Genomic DNA, 24379 nt, shown 5'->3' on the forward strand with positions numbered 1-24379 from the left:
GCACTTTGCTGGGATTTTGAGCAGAGCCAGGAGAGGGGATGGATGAAGGTGTCTGTGATCTCATGGAAAGAAAACGGCTGGGATGTTTGCAACCTGCCCACCCATGGTTTATCTGAAGAGCTGCCATTGATCTGTAACTCGGATTGGTCTTGGAAATCGCTCGGTGCTTCTGGCTGAGCTGTGGCTTGAAAGGTCCAGGGGTAAACTGTGAGCTGGCTTCAAAAACCAAAGGCTTCATTAGTACACAAATGGTTTTAAAGCAGAGAAAACGAGTTGGGTGTAATTCAGCTGTGTCTGGGCCGTGGGACTGACTCCTGGCAACAACTGTTGGGAAAAAAATCAGCCCTTGCTTTTGCTGTTTGCTGGGAGAGCTGTGAGAGCAGTCAATTAGAGCCCGGGGTGTCCCGGGAGGACTGCAGGGCCAGCACAGTTATCCCGGGTTGGGCTTGGGGTCCCGGTGCCAGGTCCTGCAGGTACCAGGTCGGTACCGGCACATGAGCGGGTCTTGTCTCCTGTAAAGTTCCGGGTTTGGTGGGTGATGCTGAAGCCAGGCTCCGGGTTTAAGAAGCGGGGCTGGCAATCGGTCTGCCTGTCTTCTGTCTGTCCTCGCACCGTACAGTACCATTCGCTGCCCGCCGGGCCCATCACACCTTGTTTTGGGGCGGAAAATGGTTTCTTCATGTAAATGAGCTCTGCCCGGTCCTCCCCCCGTCCTACGTTAATGAACGCCGGGGCTAATCGGGGCGGAGCAGCGCCCTCCCGGGAGGGACCGACGGCGGGGCGGGCTGGTGCGGAGCCGGGTGGCAGCCCGGGATCACGGTGCGGGTCCCGAGGGCGGCGGCAGGCGGCGCTGCGCCCCTTCGTGCGGGCACCGGCACCGCACCGGGGCCGCTCCGCTCCGCTCCGCGCCCGCCCAGCCCCGAGCACTGCCGGTGCCGCCGCCGCCCGGCGATGCCAGCGGCCCCCGGCCGCAGCGGCCCGCGGACGCGGCGCTGACCCGACCCGGCGGAACGGGCGGACGGCGGCCATGGGCAGCGGCGACCCCAGCCCGCACGGACGGCACAGGCAGGTACGGAAAGTTCGGGGTGGGACGGGACGGTGACCCCCGGAGCCGAGCGCGGCGCAGCGGCGAGCGCCTGCGGGGCTCCACGCTCCTGCCCGGTGCCGGTCCCAGGGAAGGCGCCGCGCCCGTCCCGCTGGGGCAGGGCCGTTACCGAGCGGGCACCGAGGCTGAGCCGGGGCACGGGGAGCTGGGAGCTCGGCGGCACCGGCGTTCGGCGGCGGGGTGCGCTCCCAGCCCGGCCGCCGCTCGGGTGCAGCGGGTTTGGGTTCTCTTTCCCCTCCGGGGCGGTCGGTGCGAGGCTCCCCGAGCTCCTCGGCGGCTCGGTGCGGGGCTCGGGTGGGTCTTCGCGGTAAGTTTCTCCCTGCGGGCTCCTGCTGAGCTCGGTTACCGGTGATGCCGTAAGAAGTGGCGATCTCCGGCCCCTGCCCGGCCCTTGGCAGGGGGCACAGCCCGCAGAGGGGGTGCTCGCCCCGACCTGGATCTGGCTGGGGGCTGCTGCTGGGGGCGAGCTCTGGCCGAGGCCACGATCCTGCCGCCCCCTCGAAGCTGCTTCTGCAGAGATCCCGGGTGACTGCAGCCAAAAATGCTTCTTCACCCTGGAAGGGGAAACCGAGACCAACCGTTTCCTGCCTTTGGTGCAAGCTGGCCCCTGCAGCCGAAGCTTCGGGCAGGACGGATGGGTTGTGGGCTTCAGTCTTCCTCTACCTCGTTTCTCTCTGTTGTAACTCCTTCAGCGGTGGGGCTTGCTTGGCTGGAGCAAAGTGGGGGTGCTGGATGGGGAGCAGCTCTCATGGGCTGGGTGTCCCCCTCACGTGCAAGGGGATGCTTGGTGGCCCAGAGGAGAGGGTGATCTGTACCGGTCCCATTCTGGAGACAGGCAGGAGTGGATCCATGCTGTGGCGTTGGGCAGGGAGCAGGAGTCTCCTCCTCCTGCCGGTTAGCGCTCCCTTTTGATGCAGTGTGAGTGAGGCTTGGGGGGCTACTCAGTGTGCAGGTCCCCTTGTCCTGTGAGAACTCATCTGTGCTGGGGCACCCACACCCCAGCAAAGAGCCCGCTCAGGTGAGATGCTGAAAGCCCAGGGGAAGCAATCTGAGCTGTCAAGCCCTCTGCTTTCCTCCCCTGAGAAGACTGAGCTGCTGTTGACCTTGGGTTTCGACACCCCTGAGGAGCAGCCATGCTCTGCCAGGGAGGTTCCTGGCACTGATGAGTCTGAGGTTCGAGCTGTCAAAGGCAGCGGGGTGGTGGGATTCACCGAGCGAGGGAGCCGGAACAGGGCCATGCCAGGCTGGAATTAGAGCTAAAAACTCTCCTGCTCACCTTGGCTGGGAAGGAAATGCTGCAGATGCTTGAGGAATAAGCAAGGAGATGGAAATAAATCACAGAGGAGAGTGCAAAAGAGCACACTTGGGGGGAAGGAGCCCTCTGTGTTTCTGTGTGCTCCCAGGTCTCCTCTTTGCCCTGGAGGGCACCTGCCTCATGCTGCCCTCACTAGAACATCTGTGGGGCTGGACTGCTCTAAGTGCACCCAAGTAAGAGCTGAAAGGACTCCGCTCAACCTAGAGCTCTTGGGCTTGGGTCAGGCTCCCCTGCAGCAGGTTTTCCTCTGGGGAAGAGCAGCGCAGTGTTTGGGGAGCACAGAGTATGGGAGGGTGCAGGAATCACTGCATGAAGCTCTCATCAGTGCAGGTCCAAGGGGGGATGCAGCCTCCTAGGTGCTGTCCCAGAGCTATGGCTATTGTAGCTCTGACTCCCCAGCTTTACCTGTAACTGAGCATCCTCAGCACTGCAGAGGGAGCAGGGTTTGGCCAATCTCCTGCCCTGCACTAGGAGCCCGAAGCAGTGGATGTGGAGGTGGCTGCTGCAGTTGTGCTCAGGGGATGGCAGCATCTTGCTGACCAGGCTCCCCAGGGACACCCCAGCCCTGCAGCTTGTTCTCAGGATGGGCAGCAGCAGTGTCTCAGAGATCCTGGGCCGAAACCTCACAGCCTGTGCGTGTCTGAGCACTTCCTCATCAGCCCGGGGTGGAGGATCCAGCTTTTAGCTGATTTTCCAGCCTTTTGGAGAAGGGAAATGCTCTCTGCCAGCCCTTCCCTGCTGCTTTTGCCTTCTCTTTGGCTGCTGGAGACAGAACCACACCGGAGCCTGTGCTGTTCCTTCCCTGGGGACTGTGGAGGTGTCTCCTTGCTTGTCAGGATCTTTCAGGGAGGCATCAGCTTCTCGGGAGACTCAGCAGCCTCTCTGTGCCGCGAGCATCGCCTCTTGTGCAGCCCATGGAGCTGTGCCTCGGGGTGAGGGAAGGACCCCTTTCCTCTGGGCAGTGCCCGTGGGCACAGAACAGAGCGGTCTGGGGGCCCAGCCCTCCCTCTTGTATGAGGGGGGTTCATCTTGGCCACGAGTGTCATGAGGTTTGCAGGCAGCCGTGCGCAGGGTGGTCAGGGGCTGGGTGTGCAGCCTGTCCCCTGCTCCTTCACTTTGGGGTGTTTGCTGAGACTTCTTGCTTCAGGGAAGCAGTAAAATAACCTCTCCCCTTTCAGCGTGCATTGTGACATCTCCAACATGTGGGAAGGTTTCTGTGCCTCAGCTTCCCTCCCCACTGCGCCTGGGCTCCAGGGCACCATAGAGCCCTGGGTTGTGCTCTGTGGGTCAAAGCCTGCACCTCTCGCACTAAATGAAGCGACCCAACTCCAAGAAGTGCTGAAATAGCAGGAGTATGAAAATAGCTTCTGGCAAAGTGGCAGGAGTACAGGGCCAGATGTGCACAAAGGTTGACAGCGCAGGAGCTGCAGCGGGGAGGGCTTGTGTCACTTGGCATAGGAAACCAGCCGCTGTGCTGGCCTCCCCCATCTCTCTCTGCTTCTCTTTTTGGGTGGAACATTTTAGTGCTCACTGTAATCATCCAGCTCCCATGGACCATTGCAAACAATGCTCCAGACTGGCAGGACTTGGAGCATAATCTGGCCTGACAGAAAGTCCCTCATTAGCACTGCGGGTGCCGGCTGCGTTCCAGCCGAGCTGCGATGGCACCGTCCTGGCTGCGGGGTCACAGCTCTACCTGGGGCCTCAATGAAGGAGGAGGAGAAAGCCTCCAGCTCCTGTGACTAAAAGAGGGGTTGGGTGCTGGGAGGGCTGCTTCTGGTGTGTCTCTGTGCTGGGGAACCTCTATGAGGCTCAGATGCAGGTGATGGCCCATGTCTATGTGTGCCCATGGGGAGGGACGTGGGCCCATGCAGAGGAGCAGTCATCTCTTGCCATGCTGGTTAGGACTGCAGTTTATCTTCTGAGTGATTTAGGCCCTGTGGGGTTACTTCAGGTTCCAGCGCAGACCCAAAAGGTGGAAATTACCTACAAAATGTTAACGGAAAATTCCACAAAACTCCAAACAGAACGCGATGGAATAGAGGATCCTGATATTTTCAATCAAAATTAAGTGCTTTGATGTGCCAGAACGCCACTCTTCATTTCAGAATGACATTCCAGCACGTCAGACCAAACATTTGCAGCTGGAGTCTCACAACGGTGGAGGTTGATAACTGTCAAAACAGCAATTTCTGTGGAGCTCTGTTTTCTGATGGGAGGTTGTGCTGGAGTGGGAGCGCTGAGCGCCTGTGCCAGCGTGGATCCGGGTGAGGAGCATCCCTCCCGTGGCACCTCCTGGCCCCGTGCTCCTCATTACCCCGGGTGCTGTCCCCAGCCGCCGGCTCGGCTCCCGCTCGGCGCAGCAGCTTCCCTTGAGCACGGCGTGGACACCGTGGCTGCATTCTTGATAGCGCCGTGATTTATTCATGCTTCCTTGGCTCGAGCAAACAGCTCAGCCCTTCTGAGCTAAACATAGGCTGTGCTGGGAGTGCAGCCCTGTCCCGGGTGGGATGAAGGCAGCCAGTGGGCTGCTTGCTTTCTGGTCCTGCCGAGGGATTTGGGGATTGATGGCTCCTGGAGGCACCCCTTCTAGTGTGAGGCATCCCTGCCCATGGCAGGGGGTTTGGATCTAGGTAGTCTTAAGGTGTTTTCCAACCCTAACCGTTCTGTGGCTCATTCTATGATTCTGGAGAATTCAGTGATCCGGAGGGTCCCATGGGAAGGAGCTGGGCTCTTCCAGAGCGGCTCTGGGTGGGCTGTGGGGGCTCAGTGCTCATGCCTGGAAGTGTGGCTGTGCTCCCTGTATGCCTTATGTAGAGGGGGAGCTGGAGCAGCAGCTGGGAGACCGGGATGTCAGATGTGAGCTGAGCTCCCATGGGACCTGGCCGCTCTGCTGGAAGCTGCACGGGATGTGTGTTGGCATCCAATGCTCCCTGCTGCAAACAATGCAGAAAGCTGGTGCCAGCACCGTGTCTGCTGTCCTTGCATCGGGGCTGCCAGCTGTGCCCCTTCGTGCAGCAGGACAGATGTGGGCTGTGGCACATGTCCCTGGCTCCGCTGGTCTAGCGTGGCAGGGGGGATTGCGCTGTGCAGGGGGGCATCGTGCCGCGGTGCTGAGCACTGATGCACACAGTGCCCCTGGGTTTCAGTGAGGGGCTGAGCAGCTCTGAGAGCTCTTTACTTTCCCATAGAGGGATTAGCATGCTTTCTAAGCTGCCATCAGTACACAATGGGCTGTGGCATCTCTGAAGGGACTCCAGCAGCGCAGGCTCTTGTGTGAGATTCCCCCTCTGAGGAAGGCCACATTCCGGGAATTGCCTAAATACAGCTTTACACGGGGGAGTTGGCACGGTGTCATTGCATCAACTCTCGCCTGCTTCAAGGAGTGCTGGTTTCCTTGCACATGAAGCCCTCTCGGCTTCATTCTGCTGATGCACAGAGGGCTGGGGCTGTGTGGGGTGTAGCCTGAGAGAGGGTCGTGCTGGAGCGGGGTCAGTCCCTTGTCACCTTGTCACCGGTGGGCAGGGATGGAGCCGGGTGAACGGGATGCCTGCGTGTCCATGTCCTCCCCAGCCATGCTCTGCTCCTGGCCATGCCGACTGTTCCATAGCATTAATGAAGAGTGTTTGCTTCCATCTACGTTCTTTCCTAGCATAAATCCTGTGGGTTTGGTAAGACACCTTTCCCCCTTTCTCTCTTTTATTGGTTGGTTGGGTTTTTTTTCCTGGTCAAATGTCAATATTTTTGATGCATTTTTCTATCTCTCCTCCCCTCCCCCAGCTGGGAGAATCAAAATGAAAAATCTCACTTGAAATCAGCATTTTGGAACAAAACATTTTTTATTTCAAAATGCCAGTTTAAACCAGAACAATTCGCTTTGAAATGCTTCAAAACAAGAAATGCCCTTTTACCACTTCAAATCACTTGGTTTTGATTAAAAACGTCAGCGTTTCCTGTTCTGGTCCTTCATTATGAGCCTCTTTCACTGTCTCAGCCTGGGCCAGAGCAGATAGAAATTGAGGAGATGGTTGGAAATTCCAGATTTATCCTCCCAACAGCCTGGTGCCTGCCGGGAATCCCACACTGCCCTCGCTGCCTGCATTGATGCTGGTGGGTAGAGGTTAAAGCCATTCCCCTTGGCCTGTCCCTACATCCCTTGTCCCAAGCCCCTCTCCAGCTTTCCTGCAGCCCCTTCAGGCACTGGAGCTGCTCTCAGGTCTCCCCTTCAGGAGCCTTCTCTTGTCCAGGCTGCCCCAGCCCAGCTCTCTCAGCCTGGCTCCAGAGCAGAGGTGCTGGCAGCACTCCTGAACCTCGGTGTCACTTGTCTTTATGGCCTCTTGTTAATAAATTGTGCTCCAGCACTGCAGTTTTATGGGGGGCACGGTTACCTGCCCTGGACCCAGTCAGATCTCAGCAGGAGATAAGGGAGGCTGGGAGGCTGTCACTTCACTAGGCAGATGCTGAGCAGAGATGCTGCTCCCGAAGCTGTTACTGCTCATGCTGCTGCCTGCAGGGCCCCAGAGCCGTTCCCACCTGCAGGGCTGTCGCTGATAAACAGTGCAGGGAGCGTATTTAAAGCAGTCAACAGTAAAATACCAAGTCTTTGGGGTTTTACATTTTCCCTTAATGGCTCCAGATGATGTAAATCTCGGCTCCTTCCCAGCACATCCTCTGTGGCTTGGGAGGGGGTCACTGGGGACCAGGCATGCTCAGAGGTAGTGGTTGCAGCTCTGTGTCTGTGTGGTTTTATGAGCTTTGAAGTTATTACTGACAGGAGAAGCAGCCCCAGATGATGGTGTTGTGCTGGGACACGGGGTATGGGTCCTGGTGCCACCCAGACATCAGCTCCCCAGCTCCTTGGTTCCTCGTGTGGTGCCAAGCAGGATGGTTGCTGAGCTCTGGGACACCCACTGTGCTCACTGCATCCATCTGTCTGCTGATGAGTGGTTTGCATGAGGACCAGACCTCAGGTGTCACTGCAAGGGACCTCAGTGACACCAGGACAAAGACGGTGTCACACATGGAAAAGGCGATACCTGGAATGACTCACTGTTGATTTAGTCTGGCTCTTCCCACACACCCTGAGTCTGCTTTTAGTGTCTGTGATCTGTATTCATAATGTACTATGTCGATTTTCTGTCATTGATATATATTGACAGCACGATTTTGCACTGTCAGCAGTGAAATTCAAGAGCAACGACTCTGAAGCAGATGGAGCTGCACAGTTCAAAGGTGGTGAGCAGGGTTATGGGCTGAGCTCCCAGGAAGGTTTTGGTGTGTGCAATGGGCCTGTGTGTGCACATGAGCTGATACAGGGCCAGCCAAGCCCTGGGGCATCCCCAGCCATTCCCATTGCACACAGTGGTTCACACTCCCCACACACTTCCAGCAGGTATCACCACCCCATTTCTCTTTCTCCTTTCAGATGCACTGATGTCTGCCCCTTGCAGAGACCTGACCCACGCTGGGTTGGCAGATGTGCAGGTGATGCTGTGAATGCCCAGTAAAAGGTAACTATTGCTCATCTGTGCTGCTGCTGGTTCATTTCTTAGTGTCCCTCTGCCATGGCCGTGCTGCTGTAGAAGCCCAAGCCCATCCAGGGGTGATGGGTGAGCCCTGGGTGTGTGTCCTGCAGCCAGGTCCCTGTGGTTGTGGGTGCTTGGGGCTGCAGCGTTACATGCAGCAGCCTCGGTGAGTGGGGGCTGCACCTCCCAACCCTCCTCAGCCCCAACCCTTCCCTCGTGCATCTCTTCTTGGTTTTGGTAGAATGAGTGAGAGAGACCTCCAGAGCCTGAGCAAATGGGTTTTCGTGCTCACTCTCTGCCTTACCACGCTGTGGGGAAGACTGACGCTGGCCTCCACCCATCACAGAAGCCATTCAGGTAGGGGAAGCGACGTCCTGGCTGTGTGCATCGTGTGAAGTCTGAGGCCCATCTATGTATTTAGGTCATTATCGAGGTAATTCGTGATCTGTGGGCAGGGAGATGTGAATTTTCCCTCTTAGATAAGGCGCAGTGAATGTCACAAACTCTCCGCTTTAGGCTTTCCTTAGAAATACAGATTTTCAGCCATCTGGTTTTAAAGATCACTTCGAAACATGGGACAGGTAAAAACTGATGTAGAACTGAAAGCCTTGCTGGAAAAGGTAGCCTTTACTCTGGGTGTGAATCTGTCTTTCCCAACGGTGGTCTCTGGACCCTGCTCTGTGTGTCTGGAATGCTGTTCTGTGTGGTGGATGGGGTTTTTGGAGGGGTTACATGAGCCCCCGTTTGCAGTGTGTGTTTTGAGACGGGAAACAGCTGAGAAGCCGTGCTCAGCCCTTTGTGCCAGAGCTGGAGCCTTGATGGGCCTCAGCAGGGGGTGGAGTTGGTGGTCCAGGGCTGAGTTCCTCTGCTTGAGTGCACGGTGGGAGGATGGAGTGGATGCAGCAATGCAGTATGGAGCAATCCTGGGCAATGCTGCCTGCCTCTTGGGCCTTTGCTTGCAGACGAAGGTGTCGAAGGGTTAATGTGCAATTCCTGCTGCCCCTGCCTGACCCACACCAAACCCTGTCCCAGTTCTCTCATTTTTGCCTGGCAGTTAAAGCAGTTCTAATCTTATAATCCCCATCCTCACTGCTTAAAACCAAAACGTACCTTCCCAAACGCCTCCCTCAGCCAGGCAGTCAGCAGGTACCTGCCTTCCCCTCCTGCTAACCTGCAGCGGGGGTGTGAGGAGATAAAAACTCCTCAGTGGTTTCTAGAAGGACTTTTTGGCACCCAGTGTGCCCAGTCTGGGGCCGCAGAGCCCTGCTCCATCCCTGGAGGGGCCATGTGCAGGGAGATGCTGCTTTAGGGAAGAGTCAGACCTGGCATGGATAAAAGCTGCAGCTCACCTTGGATTAAAGTTCAGATGCCCCAGTGCACTCGTGGGATGTGAATGATGGAGAAATCTCACTCCGTACGTGAGGACATGGGCTCGTGTGTTCCCGTGCGCACAGGCAGAGCTGGGGGTTCTTCGCTCGCCCATCCACAGTGACCAAATCTGCATTTCCATGGGCTCAAACCAGGAATCCTTCAGCTGCCTGATGTGTTTTTCTGTTGTCTGCCCTGGGCTTTTGGTTCATCTGGGACAGGTTTTGGTAAAGGAATGCACTTTCATAGAATCCCCTTTCATAGAGGGGCTTTGGACAAGGGCCTCTAGGGACAGGACAAGGGGGAATGGCTTTAACCTGCCAGAGCAGAGACTGAGATGAGATCTCAGGAAGAAGTTCTTTAAGGTCCCTTCCAACTCAAACCATTCCAGGATTCTATGAGGATTCCCTCACACTTGAAGTCGTGTTGGTTCCTCCATCGTGTGCAGCCTTTACCTCACTAGGGAATACTTTTCTAAGCCATCTTCCCCAGATGAGGCAGGAGCTGTGCAGGGGGAGGCAGGCTGTGTATTGGGAGCTGTATCCCCTGACCACAGTGGTCCATACAGTGGCAAAGCATTGCAGCTGTTCTCCACGCAGCCCAGGCGTTTCCAAGTGTGAAGGGATGGGATTTGAGCAGTTCATAGATGTGCACGCGTTCAAACATGCGAGGGAAGGGGACAGAGCATGACGTGGAGTCTTGAGGTGACAAGGTAGTAGACGATCCCAACTGACACGCAGTGGTAATGAGCAATAAAAACAAGCCTGCTTTTTCTCCAAACCTCTCTTAAATCTGCATTTAGGGCAGCAGTGAGTTTAAGACTTGAATTATTTAGTGAATATTAGTAGAGTTGTCATGGGGCGTGAGGCATGGATCACTCGTGCTGCTGGTGCCCAGGTTGGATGCTCAGGGCTGTGCTGCCCTCTGAGCAGAGCCCACTGGGGACTGGACCCTCTGCTTGTCCCTGCTGTGCTGCTGAGCCCCCCTTGGGACATCTGGATGCCTTGAATGGCATTGCAGTACGCAGAAGGAAGGGGTTTGGCACAGAGGGTTTGCCCATCACCTGATGGTTACATGCATTCAACTCCTCTTCAGTTTACGACTCCCCACCAGCAAGTGCAGTGATACTTTACCCTGAACCTGTGGAGCTCTGCCCACACCTCCCTGAGACACACAAAACGTGTCCTTTCACAATATACCATAAAAAAAAACAGGCTCTGCTGCTCACTTAAAGGTCAGCCAGAATAGGACAGCACTTTTGTTTTACTCGCATGCGGGGTTCAGAAGCCCTGTGCTCTTACGATGCTTTTATGGCTCCGTGAGATCAGATTCTTTTTAAGAAGGGTTCCAGTGGGGAAATACCAGTTGAATGGGAGGGACAAGCGTGCCAGAAGCTCTGGATCTTATCCCAGGCTCCCTGGGGGTTTCCTGCTCTTGGCTTGAAACACACCATCCATCCGACTTGCATTTTGAGTCCTATCTGGCTTGAAGGTTCCTGCTGCTCAGCGAAAGGAGCAGCAGCTGCAGCTGGAGGAGCCCATCGCTTGCCCTGCACTGCTTTCTGCTTGCTCTTCCCAGCTGTGTGATATGGAAGCCAGCATGGCAGGAGCCCTGGGCACGGGCTGCTCATCTCTGCATGAGGAAACGCAGAGCCTCTTGCTGACATCCTGGGAATCTCCGTATTTGATGCGGAGGGATTCATGTGTGTCCATCCGGTTACAGCCCTCCAAGTTCAAAGCAAGGTTGGATGGGGCTTGGAGCAAACTGCTCTAGTGGAAGGGGTCCCTGCTGCATGAGCTTTAAGGTCCCTTCCAACCCAAACCAGGTTGTGACTCTATGAAACTCCTGCGCTTGCTCTGGTGTCAGTTGGTGGCGCTGGTGTTTGGTGGGGTTGAGGAGCAGAGAAGTGAGTGAATCTGGTGTGCAGGGCACTGGGATGTTTGACACCAGCAGGGTGGCTCTTCTGCTCCCCATGGGGCTGTCCCTCCTGCCCAAAGGCAGCCTGCAGCTCCATGGGCAGCAGTCACTTGCGAAGAAGATGCCCCATACCCTGTGGCTGTGCCTAAGGCTGTGGCTGCTGACTGGAGGGCTCTGTGCAGGAGGGAAATGCCCAGGACAGGTTTCCAACACGGATGTGTCCTAGGGCAGGATGCCCACAGGACCTTCAAGCAGATGAAAGTACTTCATAGATGTGGAGAGGCCATGGAGGTCCTGGGGGTGCATGCTGCTGCCCCAGCGTTGCCAGCAGCAGAGCCCGTGCTGCAGGGCTGACCTGCATCCCTGACACAGCCCGTGAGCAGTGAGAGCATCTCTCCTCTGCCGTGGGTTTTGCCTTCCCTGCATGGTGTGCCCTGCACGAGGCACAAGCTGGAGATGGGCCATGTCCATCTGTCCTGGTGGGAGCATCTTGTGTGTGCCTGCACACCCCCAGTCTGCTGCGTTCCTTGGTGCTGCTGCAGGGACGCAGCGGGTGTGGAGCAGGATGGGCTCTGATGGTGCTGTGCTCTGCCAGCTGCAGGAAAGGCAGATTTCTCTTTATCTCCATGCTGCACCTTTTTGAGCAAATGGAAAGGGCTCTGGCACGTTGGCAAACTCCCTCTGCACGCTTGGAAGGAGCCGTTCCTCAGCTCTGCATCACCCTCCCTCGGCTGAGCCCTCTTAAATTAGCTGAAAAGGAGAAGCCCAAGAGCAGAAGTGAGGGGGAGCAGAGGGGTCGGTGGCCCTTCCTTTTGGGAAGAGCTCTGCTGATGAAGCTTTGTGGAGGAGCTCCTGCAGAAGCGAGTCAAAAGCACAACGGCATGTGAAGCTCAAGGGTATAAAATCCCCTGTTGGAGGGGTGTGCAGGGTGGGTGAGTGACTCCTCGTGGTCCTGCACCAGAGCGTGGTGGGGATGTGGGTTCATCGCCAGCCAAAGCCAAGGACCTCTGCTCGGTGCTCGGATCCTTTGAAAAAGCCTAATAATGATAAAACCAGGGCAAAACATTCATGTTTGTTCTGTAATGAGTTGCTTTCCCTCTCACTTTCACCAGAGCCTATCCTTTCTGCATTAAAGAAGAATAGAAATAATCATTAAAGCTGAATTATGGTGGCATTTAGAAGGGAGGATAAAATCTATGGCCAGAGATGCTACTAGGAAATATCTCCAGGATAGGTAATTGTGTAATTATTACGGGTGGAAATGAGAGTGATGGTTCATTAAAAGAAAATGACCATGAAATAATAGAGGCAAATTAAAGCCATGGTAACTGCGTGGCCCATCCTGCCCATGTGCCGGCGGGTGCAGGGCACGGGGGTGTGTGGTTCCCTGACGCAGTGGGCTGTGAGGGATGAGCTGTGGTGTCACTGCCCATGTTCATGTTAGAATGTGGTTGTTCTGCCTGGCAATGAGCGTCTGCTGTGGCCCCGGGCTGGTGGCATCGCAGGAGAGCAAATCCTGGCATGGTTCCTTGCATCCTGCCCTTTCATCTCCCGGTTGGTGCTCAGCATTGGGAGCAGGAAAGGGACAAGCGCTGCTTTGGCTAGAAATCCATGTGGCCGTGCCTGCTTGACACGAGCCAGGAGGCGGCCCTTGGATCAGTGTTTTCCTCTGGGAACGTGAAAATGCAGCTGCCGGGCAGAGGGATTCCCCCAGCGCCTGGAGACAGATCCCATTTCCTAAGCTTTCACTCGAGGAGGTGAAGTGGCTGCTTTCCAGAAGGGAGACGGGAGATGTCCGGGTGAGCACGGTTCCTACCCGGGGCCACTAACCCTGCTTTAGGGTGCTGAGGGTGGATGGGCACCCCTGCAGGCCCCTCCGGCTGTGGCTGGGGATGAAGCAGAGCTGGGAGCTGAGGCTTGGATGGGCAGGGTTGGAGCAACTGCCAGAGCTTGTGGGTCCCTGCACCAGCAGCAGCACCCACTCTGCTCCCCAGTGCCCTGCGTGTCCTGCTTGCACCCCTATCCCAGCCCTATCCTCCTGCGGCTGCTGGGGGTGGATGGGGCTGTGGGTGCGGAGCAGCCAGGTCTGATGTCCCGATGCTCCTGTCTGCAGGCGTTTGGGGATGGCAGGCTGCAGACACGCAGCTTCCCCATCCTCCTCGCAGCCTGGGCTCCTGCTCGCTGCAGAAACAAAAGCCTGCTCCCAGCAACCCAGAGGTTGTCTCTAACCCTCCCTCCTGTGCTCATTAATCAGGACCTGGAGGGATCACCCACTCTCAGGTCATGGGAATGAGCCTATTCAGCCCTGTTTGGGTAATGTGCCTTGTGCTTGTGTGAGCGAAAGTCATTGATTTGTGATGCTAACAAGCTTCTAAACCCAGATCCCAGAGGTGATAAGCCAACACATTGGTTTTCTTTCTTCCTTAATATTTTAATGGCACTGGGAAGGGGAGCAGCAGGGCAGCCTGGGTTTCTGATGAACACTGACATTTCTGTTGCTGCAGGGCAGAAACGCATCCTGGTCCTCCCTCCTCCAGCCGGAGGGTGGGCTGTGATGGTGAGACAAGGAGCATTGGTTTTAGCTGGGGTTGGAGGTGGTGGTACCCTGAAGCCAAAGGCAGCACACCACTTCGTTCCCTCTTGTAGCGAAGTGTGCGGCTCATTCTCAGCTGCACTTAACTAATTGCTTATTCATTTGAATCAAGCTCTGGGCTTGGCTGTGGCAAGAGGCTGGGCAGGACAGGCGTGGGGGCTGCGAGGACGAGCTCAAACACCGGAGGTCTGGAGCAGGACCAGTGCTTCTCCCTAAGGGTGGGCTGGAGCGATGCTGGGCCGAGCTGGGTGTGTGTCATCAGCATCCCTGGGTGACCGCTGGAGGCTGGGACAGCTCTGAAGTGCCTGGCTCCCACCGGGGCAGGGAGCAGGGGGTGTGCTGGGGGCTCTAGGGCACTGCCCCAGCTGACAGGGGCTGTTTCTCCTCCCGCAGTGCACGTAGAGCCCGGCACATGCGAGGTCATTGCAGCTCACAGGTGCTGCAACAAGAACAAGATCGAGGAGCGCTCCCAGACGGTGAAATGCTCCTGCTTCCCGGGCCAGGTGGCAGGGACGACACGGGCAGCTCCCTCCTGTGTGGATGGTGAGTACGAGATGGTGATGGCCAGGTCCTGTGCCATCTCTGGCTGCACCTTCCCCATCGGTTAGGCTGGTGTGGGGTTTCTGTGCCCTTGGGATTAACAGCAGAGAGCTGCCTGGGGCTCCTGCAGTGGAGAATGGGGGAAAAGGGAGCGTTCTGGGGACACTCTTCATTGATGTGGCTGCGTTACCCACTCCATGCAGCCCCAGGCTGCGTGCCATGGGGGGGATATGGTGCTCCAGTGGTTCGAGCTCCTCTGGTGCATCACTGCGCCGGGTCCTGGCACTGCAGCATTGATCCCTGCTTGTCTGCTCATCACACTGCTGCAGCCAGCAGCAGGGATATCACTCCAGCCTTGCAGCACCATCACCTGTGAGGAGCAATAAGCAAAGCTCAAACCATGTGTATTCTATTCAGTGGCATCACTGAAGAGCTGCAGCCTCTGCCAGCACATTATCGATTCACCTGACAGCAGTGTCCTGAGTGTGGTTGTGTATGGCATCAGAAAATGCCTGGATGAATTGTGAGGGGAGGGTTTTGTTGTCCCAAGCAGCCTGTGTGTTCTTGTTCCCAAATGTAAGAGAGCCTCCTCTAGTTACCCATGTTGGAGGTGGAGGTTTCAAGAGCCTAACAGAGCAGTGTGGTAGTAGGCAGTCCCTTTGCCTCCGTAAGTGAAGCCTGAAGTGGGTTATTGCACAGCACTGCTCTCCTTGCTCTTGCTGGGAGTCAGGGCTTGTCCTTAGGCTTCTTACCTAGAGTAGTGAGAGAACAGAGTGTTTGAGTGGCTGATGAAGCAGCTGGACCAAGTGAAGCGATGACTTCAGCAGGGTCACTGTGCCCCTCACCCCTGGCACTGACACCCTTCTCCCCACAGCCTCCATCGTGCTGCAGAAGTGGTGGTGCCAGATGGAGCCCTGCCTCGACGGCGAGGAGTGCAAGGTGCTGCCCGACCTCTCAGGCTGGAGCTGCAGTAGCGGCAACAAAGTGAAGACAACCAAGGTACGTCCCCTGCAGGGGCTGCGGGGAGCCGGGCTCTGCTTTCCCTAAACCTGAGGTAAGCAAAACCCAGGAAAGCATCCCCAAAGGGGAAGGGGAGAGCTCTGGCTTCTCCAGGGCCTGTGCTGGAGAAGTTGTGGGGAGTTTGTTATGGATGCACTGAAGCAGAGCAGAGAGGCTGGGCTGGGCTCTTGTCACCGGAGCTGGAGGGGCTGGTGGAGGTAGCACGAACCCCAGGCGGGTCCCACAGCTTTGCTGATCAAGAACTCATCATAGAACCATAGAATGGTTTGTGTGGGAAGGGACCTCAAAGCTCCCAACCCCTGCCACTGGCAGGGACCCCTTCCATAGAGCAGCTTGCTCCAAGCCCCTGTGTCCAACCTGGCTTTGAACACTGCCAGGGATGGGGCAGCCACAGCTTCTCTGGGCACCCTGTGCCAGCACCTCAGCACCCTCACAGGGAAGAGCTTCTGCCTAAGAGCTCATCTCAGCCTCCCCTCTGGCAGGTTAAAGCCATTCCCCTTGACCTGTCCTTATGTGCCCTTGTGGGCCAGATTTCTTCCGTGGAGAGGCTCAGTGAGGAGGGGTTTACACCCTCAGCCCATAGGCAGACAAGCTGGGATGTTTCTATACCAGCCCAGGGCTGCTGGTCCATCCTGGCCGCTCCCCAGCATCTCCCCATTGCTCCGGGGTAGCTGGCTGCTCATCCCAGCCCTGTGGCACTGCCCTGAACCCATCTTCACTCCCCCATCTGAGGCGATCATCTGTGACAACGCTACGTGATTATTATTTTCATGGCTTGCTGAATGCCCCAAAGAACAAGGTGTAATTAAAATTTTATCAGACTCATTAGTAATTACATATATGCCGTGATTAATCAGCTGCGTAATTTTGCAATCATTGTTCATACTGTTGACTTATACCTTTTTTTATTCCTTATGCTTTGGTTTTTCTCACCCTGCATCCCCTGCTATAAAATTATCGTAGTAAGTGATGTTGGGTTTCGTTTCATTATTGCTATTGCTGTTGTGCACAGAAAGCACTTTCATGCTCAAGTGTTTTTATAGACATCCAAGGCGATTGCTCTGGCCCTGGGCATCCAGCACTGACCAGCAGCTGCACTGTTACACGTAGTTCATTGTCTTTTTCCCATCTTAGAATTTGGGGGTTTTCCCTCAGCTGCTTATTTAGCCCAAAGCCTTTGTGGTCCTGGCCTCTTGGTTGGGACCATTCCCACCTGCAGGGTCCCAGAGCATCTGTTCTCCCTCCTTGTCCAGCAGCCCTATCTCCATGGCCATCCTCCCAGCACTCAGTTGGGTCCCTTGCCCTGCCCTAGTGCCCTGCCCCGGTGCCCTGCCCCAGTGCAGTGGTGGTCTGGAAATGGAGACCTATGTTTTTGGAAGGCCTTTGGAGAGTTTGGGTGCTCCGTTGGGTGCTGTGCTGAGGAGGTTGGATGTGCCACTCCCAGTCCCCTCTGCAGACAGACCCCTGCGGAAGCTGCAGCCAGAGCACGGGGTTTACCAATCATCCATAAGCTGAAATTTGGAATGAATGAAAGAATAAATCACATTTTCATCCCCTAAGGCTGCTCACTGACAAATTGTGGGTGGGAGAATCATAGAACTGAATCTCAGGATGGTTTGGGTTGGAAGGGACCTTAAATCTCCTCCAGTCCCAAACCACTGCCATGGGCAGGGACCCCTTCCACTAGAGCAGCTTGCTCCAAGCCCCTGTGTCCAACCTGGCCTTGAACACTGCCAGGGATGGGGCAGCCACAGCTTCTCTGGGCACCCTGTGCCAGCGCCTCAGCACCCTTCAGCTTCTGCCTAAGAGCTCATCTCAGTCTCCCCTCTGGCAGGTTAAAGCCATTCCCCTTGGCCTGTCCCTACATCCCTTGTCCCAAGCCCCTCTCCAGCTTTCCTGCAGCCCCTTCAGGCACTGGAGCTGCTCTCAGGTCTCCCCTTCAGGAGCCTTCTCTTCTCCAGGCTGCCCCAGCCCAACTCTCTCAGCCTGGCTCCAGAGCAGAGCTGCTCCAGCCCTCGCAGCATCTCCATGGCCTCCTCTGGACTTGCTTGAGCAGGTCCCTATCGCCTGCTGCAAACAGCTCAACTGTTTCCATCAGCAGGCTCCTGCCTCTCTGCTCTCCTGTGCCCGCAGGTCACACGATAGCCTCTGAGCCCTCAGCAGCAGCTAACCAGCCTTGGTGCAGGTCCCCGGTGCTCTGCAGAGCCGTGAGCAGCAGGATGTGACCCATGGAGGCAGGATGCTCCAGGATTGCCGTCCTGCATCTGCTGGTGGGACCCTGCCAGGTACCGCATCAGAAGTCCACTGAGTCCTAGTTTCCCAACAGGCTGCGAGTATGGGACCCCAGTGCATCTGCAAGACTTGTGTCACTCCATGGTCCCTTCCTCTCCCGTGGACACAATCACCAACCAAGAAATGGGCTCATTTTCCTATCCTCTTAGCTAAAATACTGCAAACATGTAAGAGCTGTTGACAGTAGAAAGACAGACAGACAGCAGGCCCCCATAACGGGCTTTACTCTGAAATAGCTGAAATCATTGCTGAGTCGCCTTTCCCCCTCTCCCAAGATGCTGAATGAGGTTGCCTTCAGGAATTGGGAAGTCAATGGCTGTGTGACATCCTGTCCCTCCTGGCTCATGGCTGCTGGGTGCCCGGGAGCAGGCGCTGAGCTCTGCCCTCATCTCAAGTTGGGGTGTGCTGAGCCCTGGAGCACGGTGCTTTCCTCACCTCCTGCCTGCTGTGACCATGCATGGTGGATGTGGCGGTGGGGCTGGGGGGGGTCCGGCACCCCATCATCCGCTGGAGATGGTGAAATGTCTCCATGAGCATGCTGCTGGGTACCCCTTCCTCGGGAACTGCATTAATGGGGCCAGGACTGTAACACACCCTGCAAGTCCCAGGCACCAAATTACTGCTTGTGTTTGCAATTGAGTTTCAGATTCATGTGCAGGGAAGCCCACTCCTGTGTGCAGGGCTGGGGGTGCCTGACACCCTGCAGATGCCTCAGAGCCCCACACTGATCCAGGGTTTGTTGTGTTAATTCCAATTGTACCATCTCCTGCCTCTGAGCTCATGCCCTTCTGCAGGACTCCCCATTTCCCCTGCCGTGGCAGCTCGAGGGGGTGATGATGGGAGCTCCATGCTCCCAACATCCGCAGGGCTGCAGACTCCAGGGGACACGATGGCTCCGGAGGGGCCAGGGGTTGGTGCCTGCCATTGGCGGGACTCCTCATGTAGATGCTTTTGTAACAGGAGATGTGATACCTGCTCCAGATGGGATGTAAATACCAGACTGTGAAATAATAAACGCATTTTAATCTCTGCAGAGCACCTTTTCATTCAGCAGCAAAGGGAAGCTTTGGGAGCGCTTCCCTTGCCGACCAGATCCAAGGCGGAGCGGCTGGGGCTCCAATCCCAAGCAGCTCATGCAGCGGTGGCCACTGTTATTACTCATGCAAATGTCGAATCCTGTGGCTCAATAAAATCTTTTGGCTGTGACTTACACTCTCTAATTACACATTGCATTAAAAAGGCATCCTCCTGCATTTAGCTGCGCCACAGAGGGACGATGCTCAGCGGGCTGATTTTCATCTCCATTTCCCTGACGTTGCCTCCGGGGTGAGTCTGCTCCTGTCTCTCCATTTCTGCACGCTGAGATCTGACCAGCATCAACCTCCTCTGGCTCCGTTAGGCAGCTGCTCATGTGCTGCCAGCCCTCTTGTCCTGTCGTGGGTTACCCAGCAAAGGGCTTCTGTGTCTTGCCAAGGGTTCGGATCCATTTTTGGGTTATTACCCATTGCACTGGCTGGAATGGTTTGAGGAGCAGCAGAGGGCAAATCCTCACAGAGGAGCTGGCTGCTGCCCATGTGCGTGGGGCCATCAAGCTCTCCATCAAAGGAGCCTGGGCCACAAGTTATCAGGAGAAGGAACGCATGGCAGGAGCCTCCTTCCCTGGGGAAAACAGACTGAGATGGACTAAAGATACAGATAAATCCAGCATCAGCTTTCTGCACCTCTCCTGATGCAGAGCCGTATCTGGTGGGAGATCTTATCAGTTCAAAACAGCAAACCCAGGGAGGAAAAATACTAACAAATTCAGAGCAGTTGGCAAGAGATTCCTCAGCGCTGATAAACAGAGGATGTGCCCTTCCAGAGAGGAAAGGCAGGACTTGTCCTGAAGGTGGGCAGCGCTTGAGAGGAGGGGGACAGGACGGGACAACTTGTGTCTCAATCCAGGCCAGGGTGTGGAGCGAGGGCCAGGGCTGCTGGGCTGGAACAAACAGCTCCTTTACAGTGATGATCACAGCGTGAAGGATTTACCCCCTCCAGACCTGATCCCTGTTAGCGCAGGCAATGGCAGGGCTGGCAGCAAGTGAGCTCTGGTTAAACACCTTCTTCCCCTCCGATATCGACTGCAGCCTATGTGCTTGAGGGAGAGCTGGCTCTGGAGGAGAGCTGAAGGCCTGTTCTGACAAGCAAAGGCTAATTAGCTCATAGCGGTCCTACAGCAGTTCGTGTGCATTAATGTCTCCAGGATGCTTTGCTGAGAGCTTCCCCTATCCTGTCCCTTTTCCTCTGCGCACTGGTTCCTACGGCTGTAATGCGATGTCCCAGCAGATGCTACCTCTCCCCAGGACCAGTCTCTGTTTGTGCCATCCATCCCAAAGAGCCCCAGCTATAAAATGCAGAGTGGAAGCCTTATTCCTGATAACAAACACTGTGCTGCTGCTGGGAGAATCCTGCTTGGCTAAGCGTATTTGCAGTCGTAATGCGAAGGATCCCCTCGGCAGAAGTGTAGAGCTTGACACCGACACTGGTATAAAAACACTCTATTGTCTGCATAATAGCCACTCTTAACACTGATTTTTCATGTACATGGTTTAGTGAGGAAATAGCCCCTTGGTGTCTCTGCTGCGTGCTGACCCTGCCTGTTGTACACTGCTACCATGCTATCAGAGTACACAAATGTAGAAAATCACTGCTCCTCCCCAGCGGGTAAATGCTTCTCAGAGGCAAGTGCTGTAGCCTGCGGTAGTGCTGCCTTTATCTCCTGCCTCCTGGGAGCAACCAGGGAAGGATGCTCCTGCCCCAGCTCCCAGCACTCTTCCCTTGCACTCTCTTTCTGTATTTTCAAGGCTTTCCTTTGGCCAAACAGGCAGAAAACGTTTCCAGCAGGAGCATTAAGCCAAGGAAGAGGGTGATGGAGATGGGAACATCCTTGTGCTTGTGGCTGCCAATGCCTGCCCCTGTGGCAAGGACTGCATGATGCTTTGTGTCTTTGCTCTCTCAGTGGGACAATGCTGCCTCAGACCCCCTGTTTTCACCTGGGGCTATGTTGCTGGTCCCTGCAGGCCCAAGGAGCCTTAAGGAGGCTCAGAGACCTCAAGACTGTGGGCCTGGAGCAGCACCATGCCAAAATCCCCCTAAGCTTGCCCTTGGCTCATCAGTACAGCATCCGATATGGAGCTTGAACAGCCAAGATTTGGTAGTTACTGAAGGGGCAATTAGAAGAAACTGTCACAGTTAAGGTACTTTCAACATCATCTCCCTGGGTATTATAATTACACCCCATTCAATTAGTCTTTGGGGGGGGGGGAGCCTTTTGTACTAAGGTTTGGTGGAGAATTATTCAAGAGTGAATGAAAAGACAAGGATTCCATTTTACTTCACAATAATAAAGGCATAATGTATAAAATACCCCCAAATTACAAGCTGACTAAATTTAATGCTGTGCTAGGAGGTGAAATGAAAGGTAAAATGAAACCTTTTGAGTGGCTATGATGTGCACTACAAGGGGGGGGGGGGGGTGTTATCTGGGAAATAAACTGAAACATAATTAACCACCCTGTATTATGCTGAAAGATGGCAAATTGAAATGGGAGACAAAATCGGGCCAAATTGCAGAGCAGGCTCATTGATTTCTGCTTTATAAATCAGCGCTACCTGTCAGCAGTAACGTAAAGGAGTTCTCTAGCAGGAGCTTGCTGAGGGATGCTGCTGGCGGGGACCTCACCTGGTCCGAGCCAGGAGGGATGTGCACACACCTGCACTGTGTGTCACCAGGGAAGAAGCTGATGTCTTCAAGAGCCAGGTCCTCAGTGCTGCTTTCTCTCACCGCCCTTTGTGCCTCCTGCCAGCGCTGCTCCTCATCATCACGCTGGCATCTTGCCTTCAGAGGCCCCTTGCACTGGTGAGTTGAACAGCCCACTTTAGGGCTGGAGGAACGTTTCCTTTCCCTGGCTTTATGTTTCCTCCTCTCAGACTTAATTGGCTCCTTTCCCCTGTAGCAGGAAGAGGCAGAGGTAACCTCTGCCACCTCCATCCTACTGCTGTCTCTCAGCTTGCTCCTCTCTGGCCACTTGGTTTATTGCTGCTTTTACAATGAATTCAAACAAGGACAAGACAAGAGTTTCTCTTTCCCAGAAGCAGCAAAACTTTCCCTAGAATTACCTCAGCTATGGGAAAAAAATCACCACTCAGCTCCCATGCTGTTCTTAGGAATGCAGAACACCAAAGCTGGCTTCTCAGAGAAGCAGCTCTTGCCCAGGGAGTGTGATTCAAATAGTGGAAAGTGGCACATGTGTGTTCTCTATTCTTCTTTAGCTCAGTACTTCTGTATGTTGCCAGCAGCTTTCACTAAGAAACTCTTTAGGTTTTCCTTTCTCTCTGGCATGCTCCTGAGTAGATATGTTCCTGCTTGACAGAGGGGGCTGCAGGGGGGTGAAGTGAATGGCTCCAGTGTTCACACACGTTCCCCCTTCCCACCAAGAAGAATTCAGAGCCTTGGCTGCTGCTGAGCCCAGCTGCCAGGATATGGGGACACTGGGCTGTGAGCATCTTCCCCATTGCCTCACGTGTTGGGACTCCATAAAAGTCCCCAAGATAAAAATACACCTGCAGAGCGTTTGCTCTGGTTAATAAGCTGTGACGGGGCTGTTAGAAGCATTAGATGGCTCTTTCAAAAATGCATCCTCATGTTTTATTAACGTGTGCATTTGTGGAGATGTTCATCAGGGACTGGATAAAATATTCATTCAGAGGCTACTGCGCAATGGAAGCGGAGTCAGGGAGCAAACCACACTGCTGGGGTCACCTGCAGACCTGGCCCTGCTGCAGGCTGCCTGGTCCTGCCAGCCTTGTCCCTCGTCTCTTCTTCTGGGCAGGGCTGCATCTCCACGTTTGCATCCCTATGGATTTGGAAAAGCAAAACACTCCCCCCTTCGCGGGCAGAAGGCTCATGGAGACAGGGTGGCTGTTCTGGTGAGGCTCTGCTTGCTGGCTGCAGCAGGGATTAAAGTCGGGTCTCATTTTTATAAAGTGATTTCTAATCTTGTTTTTCCTGCTGGGGGGCTGCAGTGGCCAGAGCAGAAACAGAATCATTGGCTTGGGCAAAGCAGCGAGGGGGGATGCAATTTAATTTGTGTGTTTCCCAGATTGTTGTTAATCTCCCGATTTACTGCTGGTATTTGGTTTCTGTAGCATTACTTCATCATAAAGGGATTAGCTAGGACCATAGGTCTCCTCTTTGATGCTCATCTGCTGGGGATTACTGAGCAATGTTGCCGTTAGTTAACAGGTCAAATAGGTAAAGATGAAAATACAGCTATGATTTTGTTGACATTTGCAGGAACATTCACTCTGTGATCTGGCACTTGCTCTCCTGGCCTGTTCAGCATCCCTGATGCCTGTCTGATGGGGGTCCTGATTCCCTGCTGCCAGGGTCAGAGCCCCAGCACCATAAAGCAGGAGCTGCTCTCCTGAAAGGAGCTGCTGCAGCCCTGTTGTCCACAGGGACCAACGCCACTGAAAGATGCTCCGGGGAGATGGAACTTGCACCAGGCATGGGAGGACTTGGCTACCTGGGCAGCTCCTGCGTCTGTGGGACAGAGTCATTTACAGCTGTGTGAAGCCCGTATCATGGCAGGGAGGTTGGTGCAGCTTTGTCACGGGGATGCTAATGGCACCAGTGCAGAACCGGGCTCAGTCTGCACGACTGGTTCCCCCCCCAGGCAGGACAACCTCTCCTGTCCCCTCTGCTGCCTGAGCTGATTTGATACCCAGGGATGTGCTGAAGAGCAGGGCATCTGCACTCAGTCCAGCTTCTTTCAGGCAGAAGGCATATTTTACAGTTTTCATCCAAGTCAGCAGGAAAAGGATTCTTCCAGCTCCCACCTCTCCTTGCTGGCTGCAGGGCACCCCTTGGCCATGGCACCCTTTGGCCATTGCACCCCTTGTCATGGGCAGCTTCATTCTCCCCATCTTCTTAGACATCCCCTCTCTCCAGAGAGCATCAGCTCTGTAGCCCCAGCCTGCTCAGCTCATGCTGGTCTCTTGCTGCAGCCCTGGTCCTTGGGAAATGCTGTTTCAGCCCCATGTGTGCCTCCTGGAGCATCAGGGTGCTCTGGAGCTGCAGGCACTGGGAGAACCTTCAGCATCACCCAATGGCCAGGCTGATGGCCCTGTGTTGAGCTGCCAGTGATGCTTTTGGCAGCAGTGCAGAGAGGAGGTGCCTTGGGCAGCATGTAAAATCCCTGCAGAGCATGGTTTGAATTCTTCCTGTGCACATCAGTGGCAACAGAGGTTAATATAATATTAGCAGGCTGACCTGAATATGAGTAAGTCAGACATCCCTAATAAATGCCTGCTAACTGAAAACATAGACAAATTAGCACATGCTCCATTGCCTTCTGATGCTGTGCTTTTCTCTGGTCTCAGCTCCCCCATATGTGTTGGGAGCCGCATGTGCCTTGAGTCCCATGGAGAAGGACTGGCCACCTCCTTCACTATCACCTTCTCCTTTAGCAAGCTCCGAGCTGGACCAGTGCAGTGACCCCACCACAGCTTTTGCTGGCCCAGCCTGGTCCTCTGAGCCCCCAGGAGAGAGATTCTGTAGCAGAGAGACACAACTGATTTATTGGAAGCACAAAGCACTGCACAGAGCCAGGATCAAGGAACGATCCAATTGAATACTTGTGGATGCATTCAGATCAGTGAGC

General features: G+C 55.1%; 1 protein-coding gene across 2 annotated transcripts; it reads left to right on the forward strand.

Moving 5' to 3' along the window:
* Positions 1-937: 937 nt before the first annotated feature.
* On the forward strand, positions 938-18705 carry TAFA3 (TAFA chemokine like family member 3). 2 transcript variants are annotated; one of them, XM_061471964.1, is made up of 6 exons: positions 938-1069; positions 7846-7930; positions 8187-8302; positions 14217-14366; positions 15238-15362; positions 17517-18705. In XM_061471964.1, the coding sequence occupies exons 2-6, from the start codon at positions 7917-7919 to the stop codon at positions 17526-17528; spliced, it is 417 nt and encodes a 138-aa protein (XP_061327948.1). In that variant the 5' UTR covers positions 938-1069; positions 7846-7916; the 3' UTR covers positions 17529-18705. The 2 variants fall into 2 exon arrangements, with proteins under 2 accessions (XP_061327948.1, XP_061327947.1); XM_061471963.1 differs by lacking the exon at positions 17517-18705 and adding an exon at positions 16637-17094.
* Positions 18706-24379: the final 5674 nt, after the last annotated feature.

The sequence above is a fragment of the Pezoporus flaviventris genome, unplaced genomic scaffold, assembly GCF_033815535.1.
Source record: "Pezoporus flaviventris isolate CSIRO_AGI_PZ_B2104156 unplaced genomic scaffold, CSIRO_AGI_Pfla_v1 ptg000069l, whole genome shotgun sequence".
Classification (NCBI taxonomy): domain Eukaryota; kingdom Metazoa; phylum Chordata; class Aves; order Psittaciformes; family Psittacidae; genus Pezoporus; species Pezoporus flaviventris.

Coding starts and splice junctions, on each gene's coding strand:
- TAFA3 (XM_061471963.1), top strand. Junction 14,367..15,237: donor AGCTCCCTCCTGTGTGGATG/GTGAGTACGAGA, acceptor TTCTCCCCACAG/CCTCCATCGTGCTGCAGAAG. Junction 15,363..16,636: donor ACAAAGTGAAGACAACCAAG/GTACGTCCCCTG, acceptor CTCCTTGTCCAG/CAGCCCTATCTCCATGGCCA.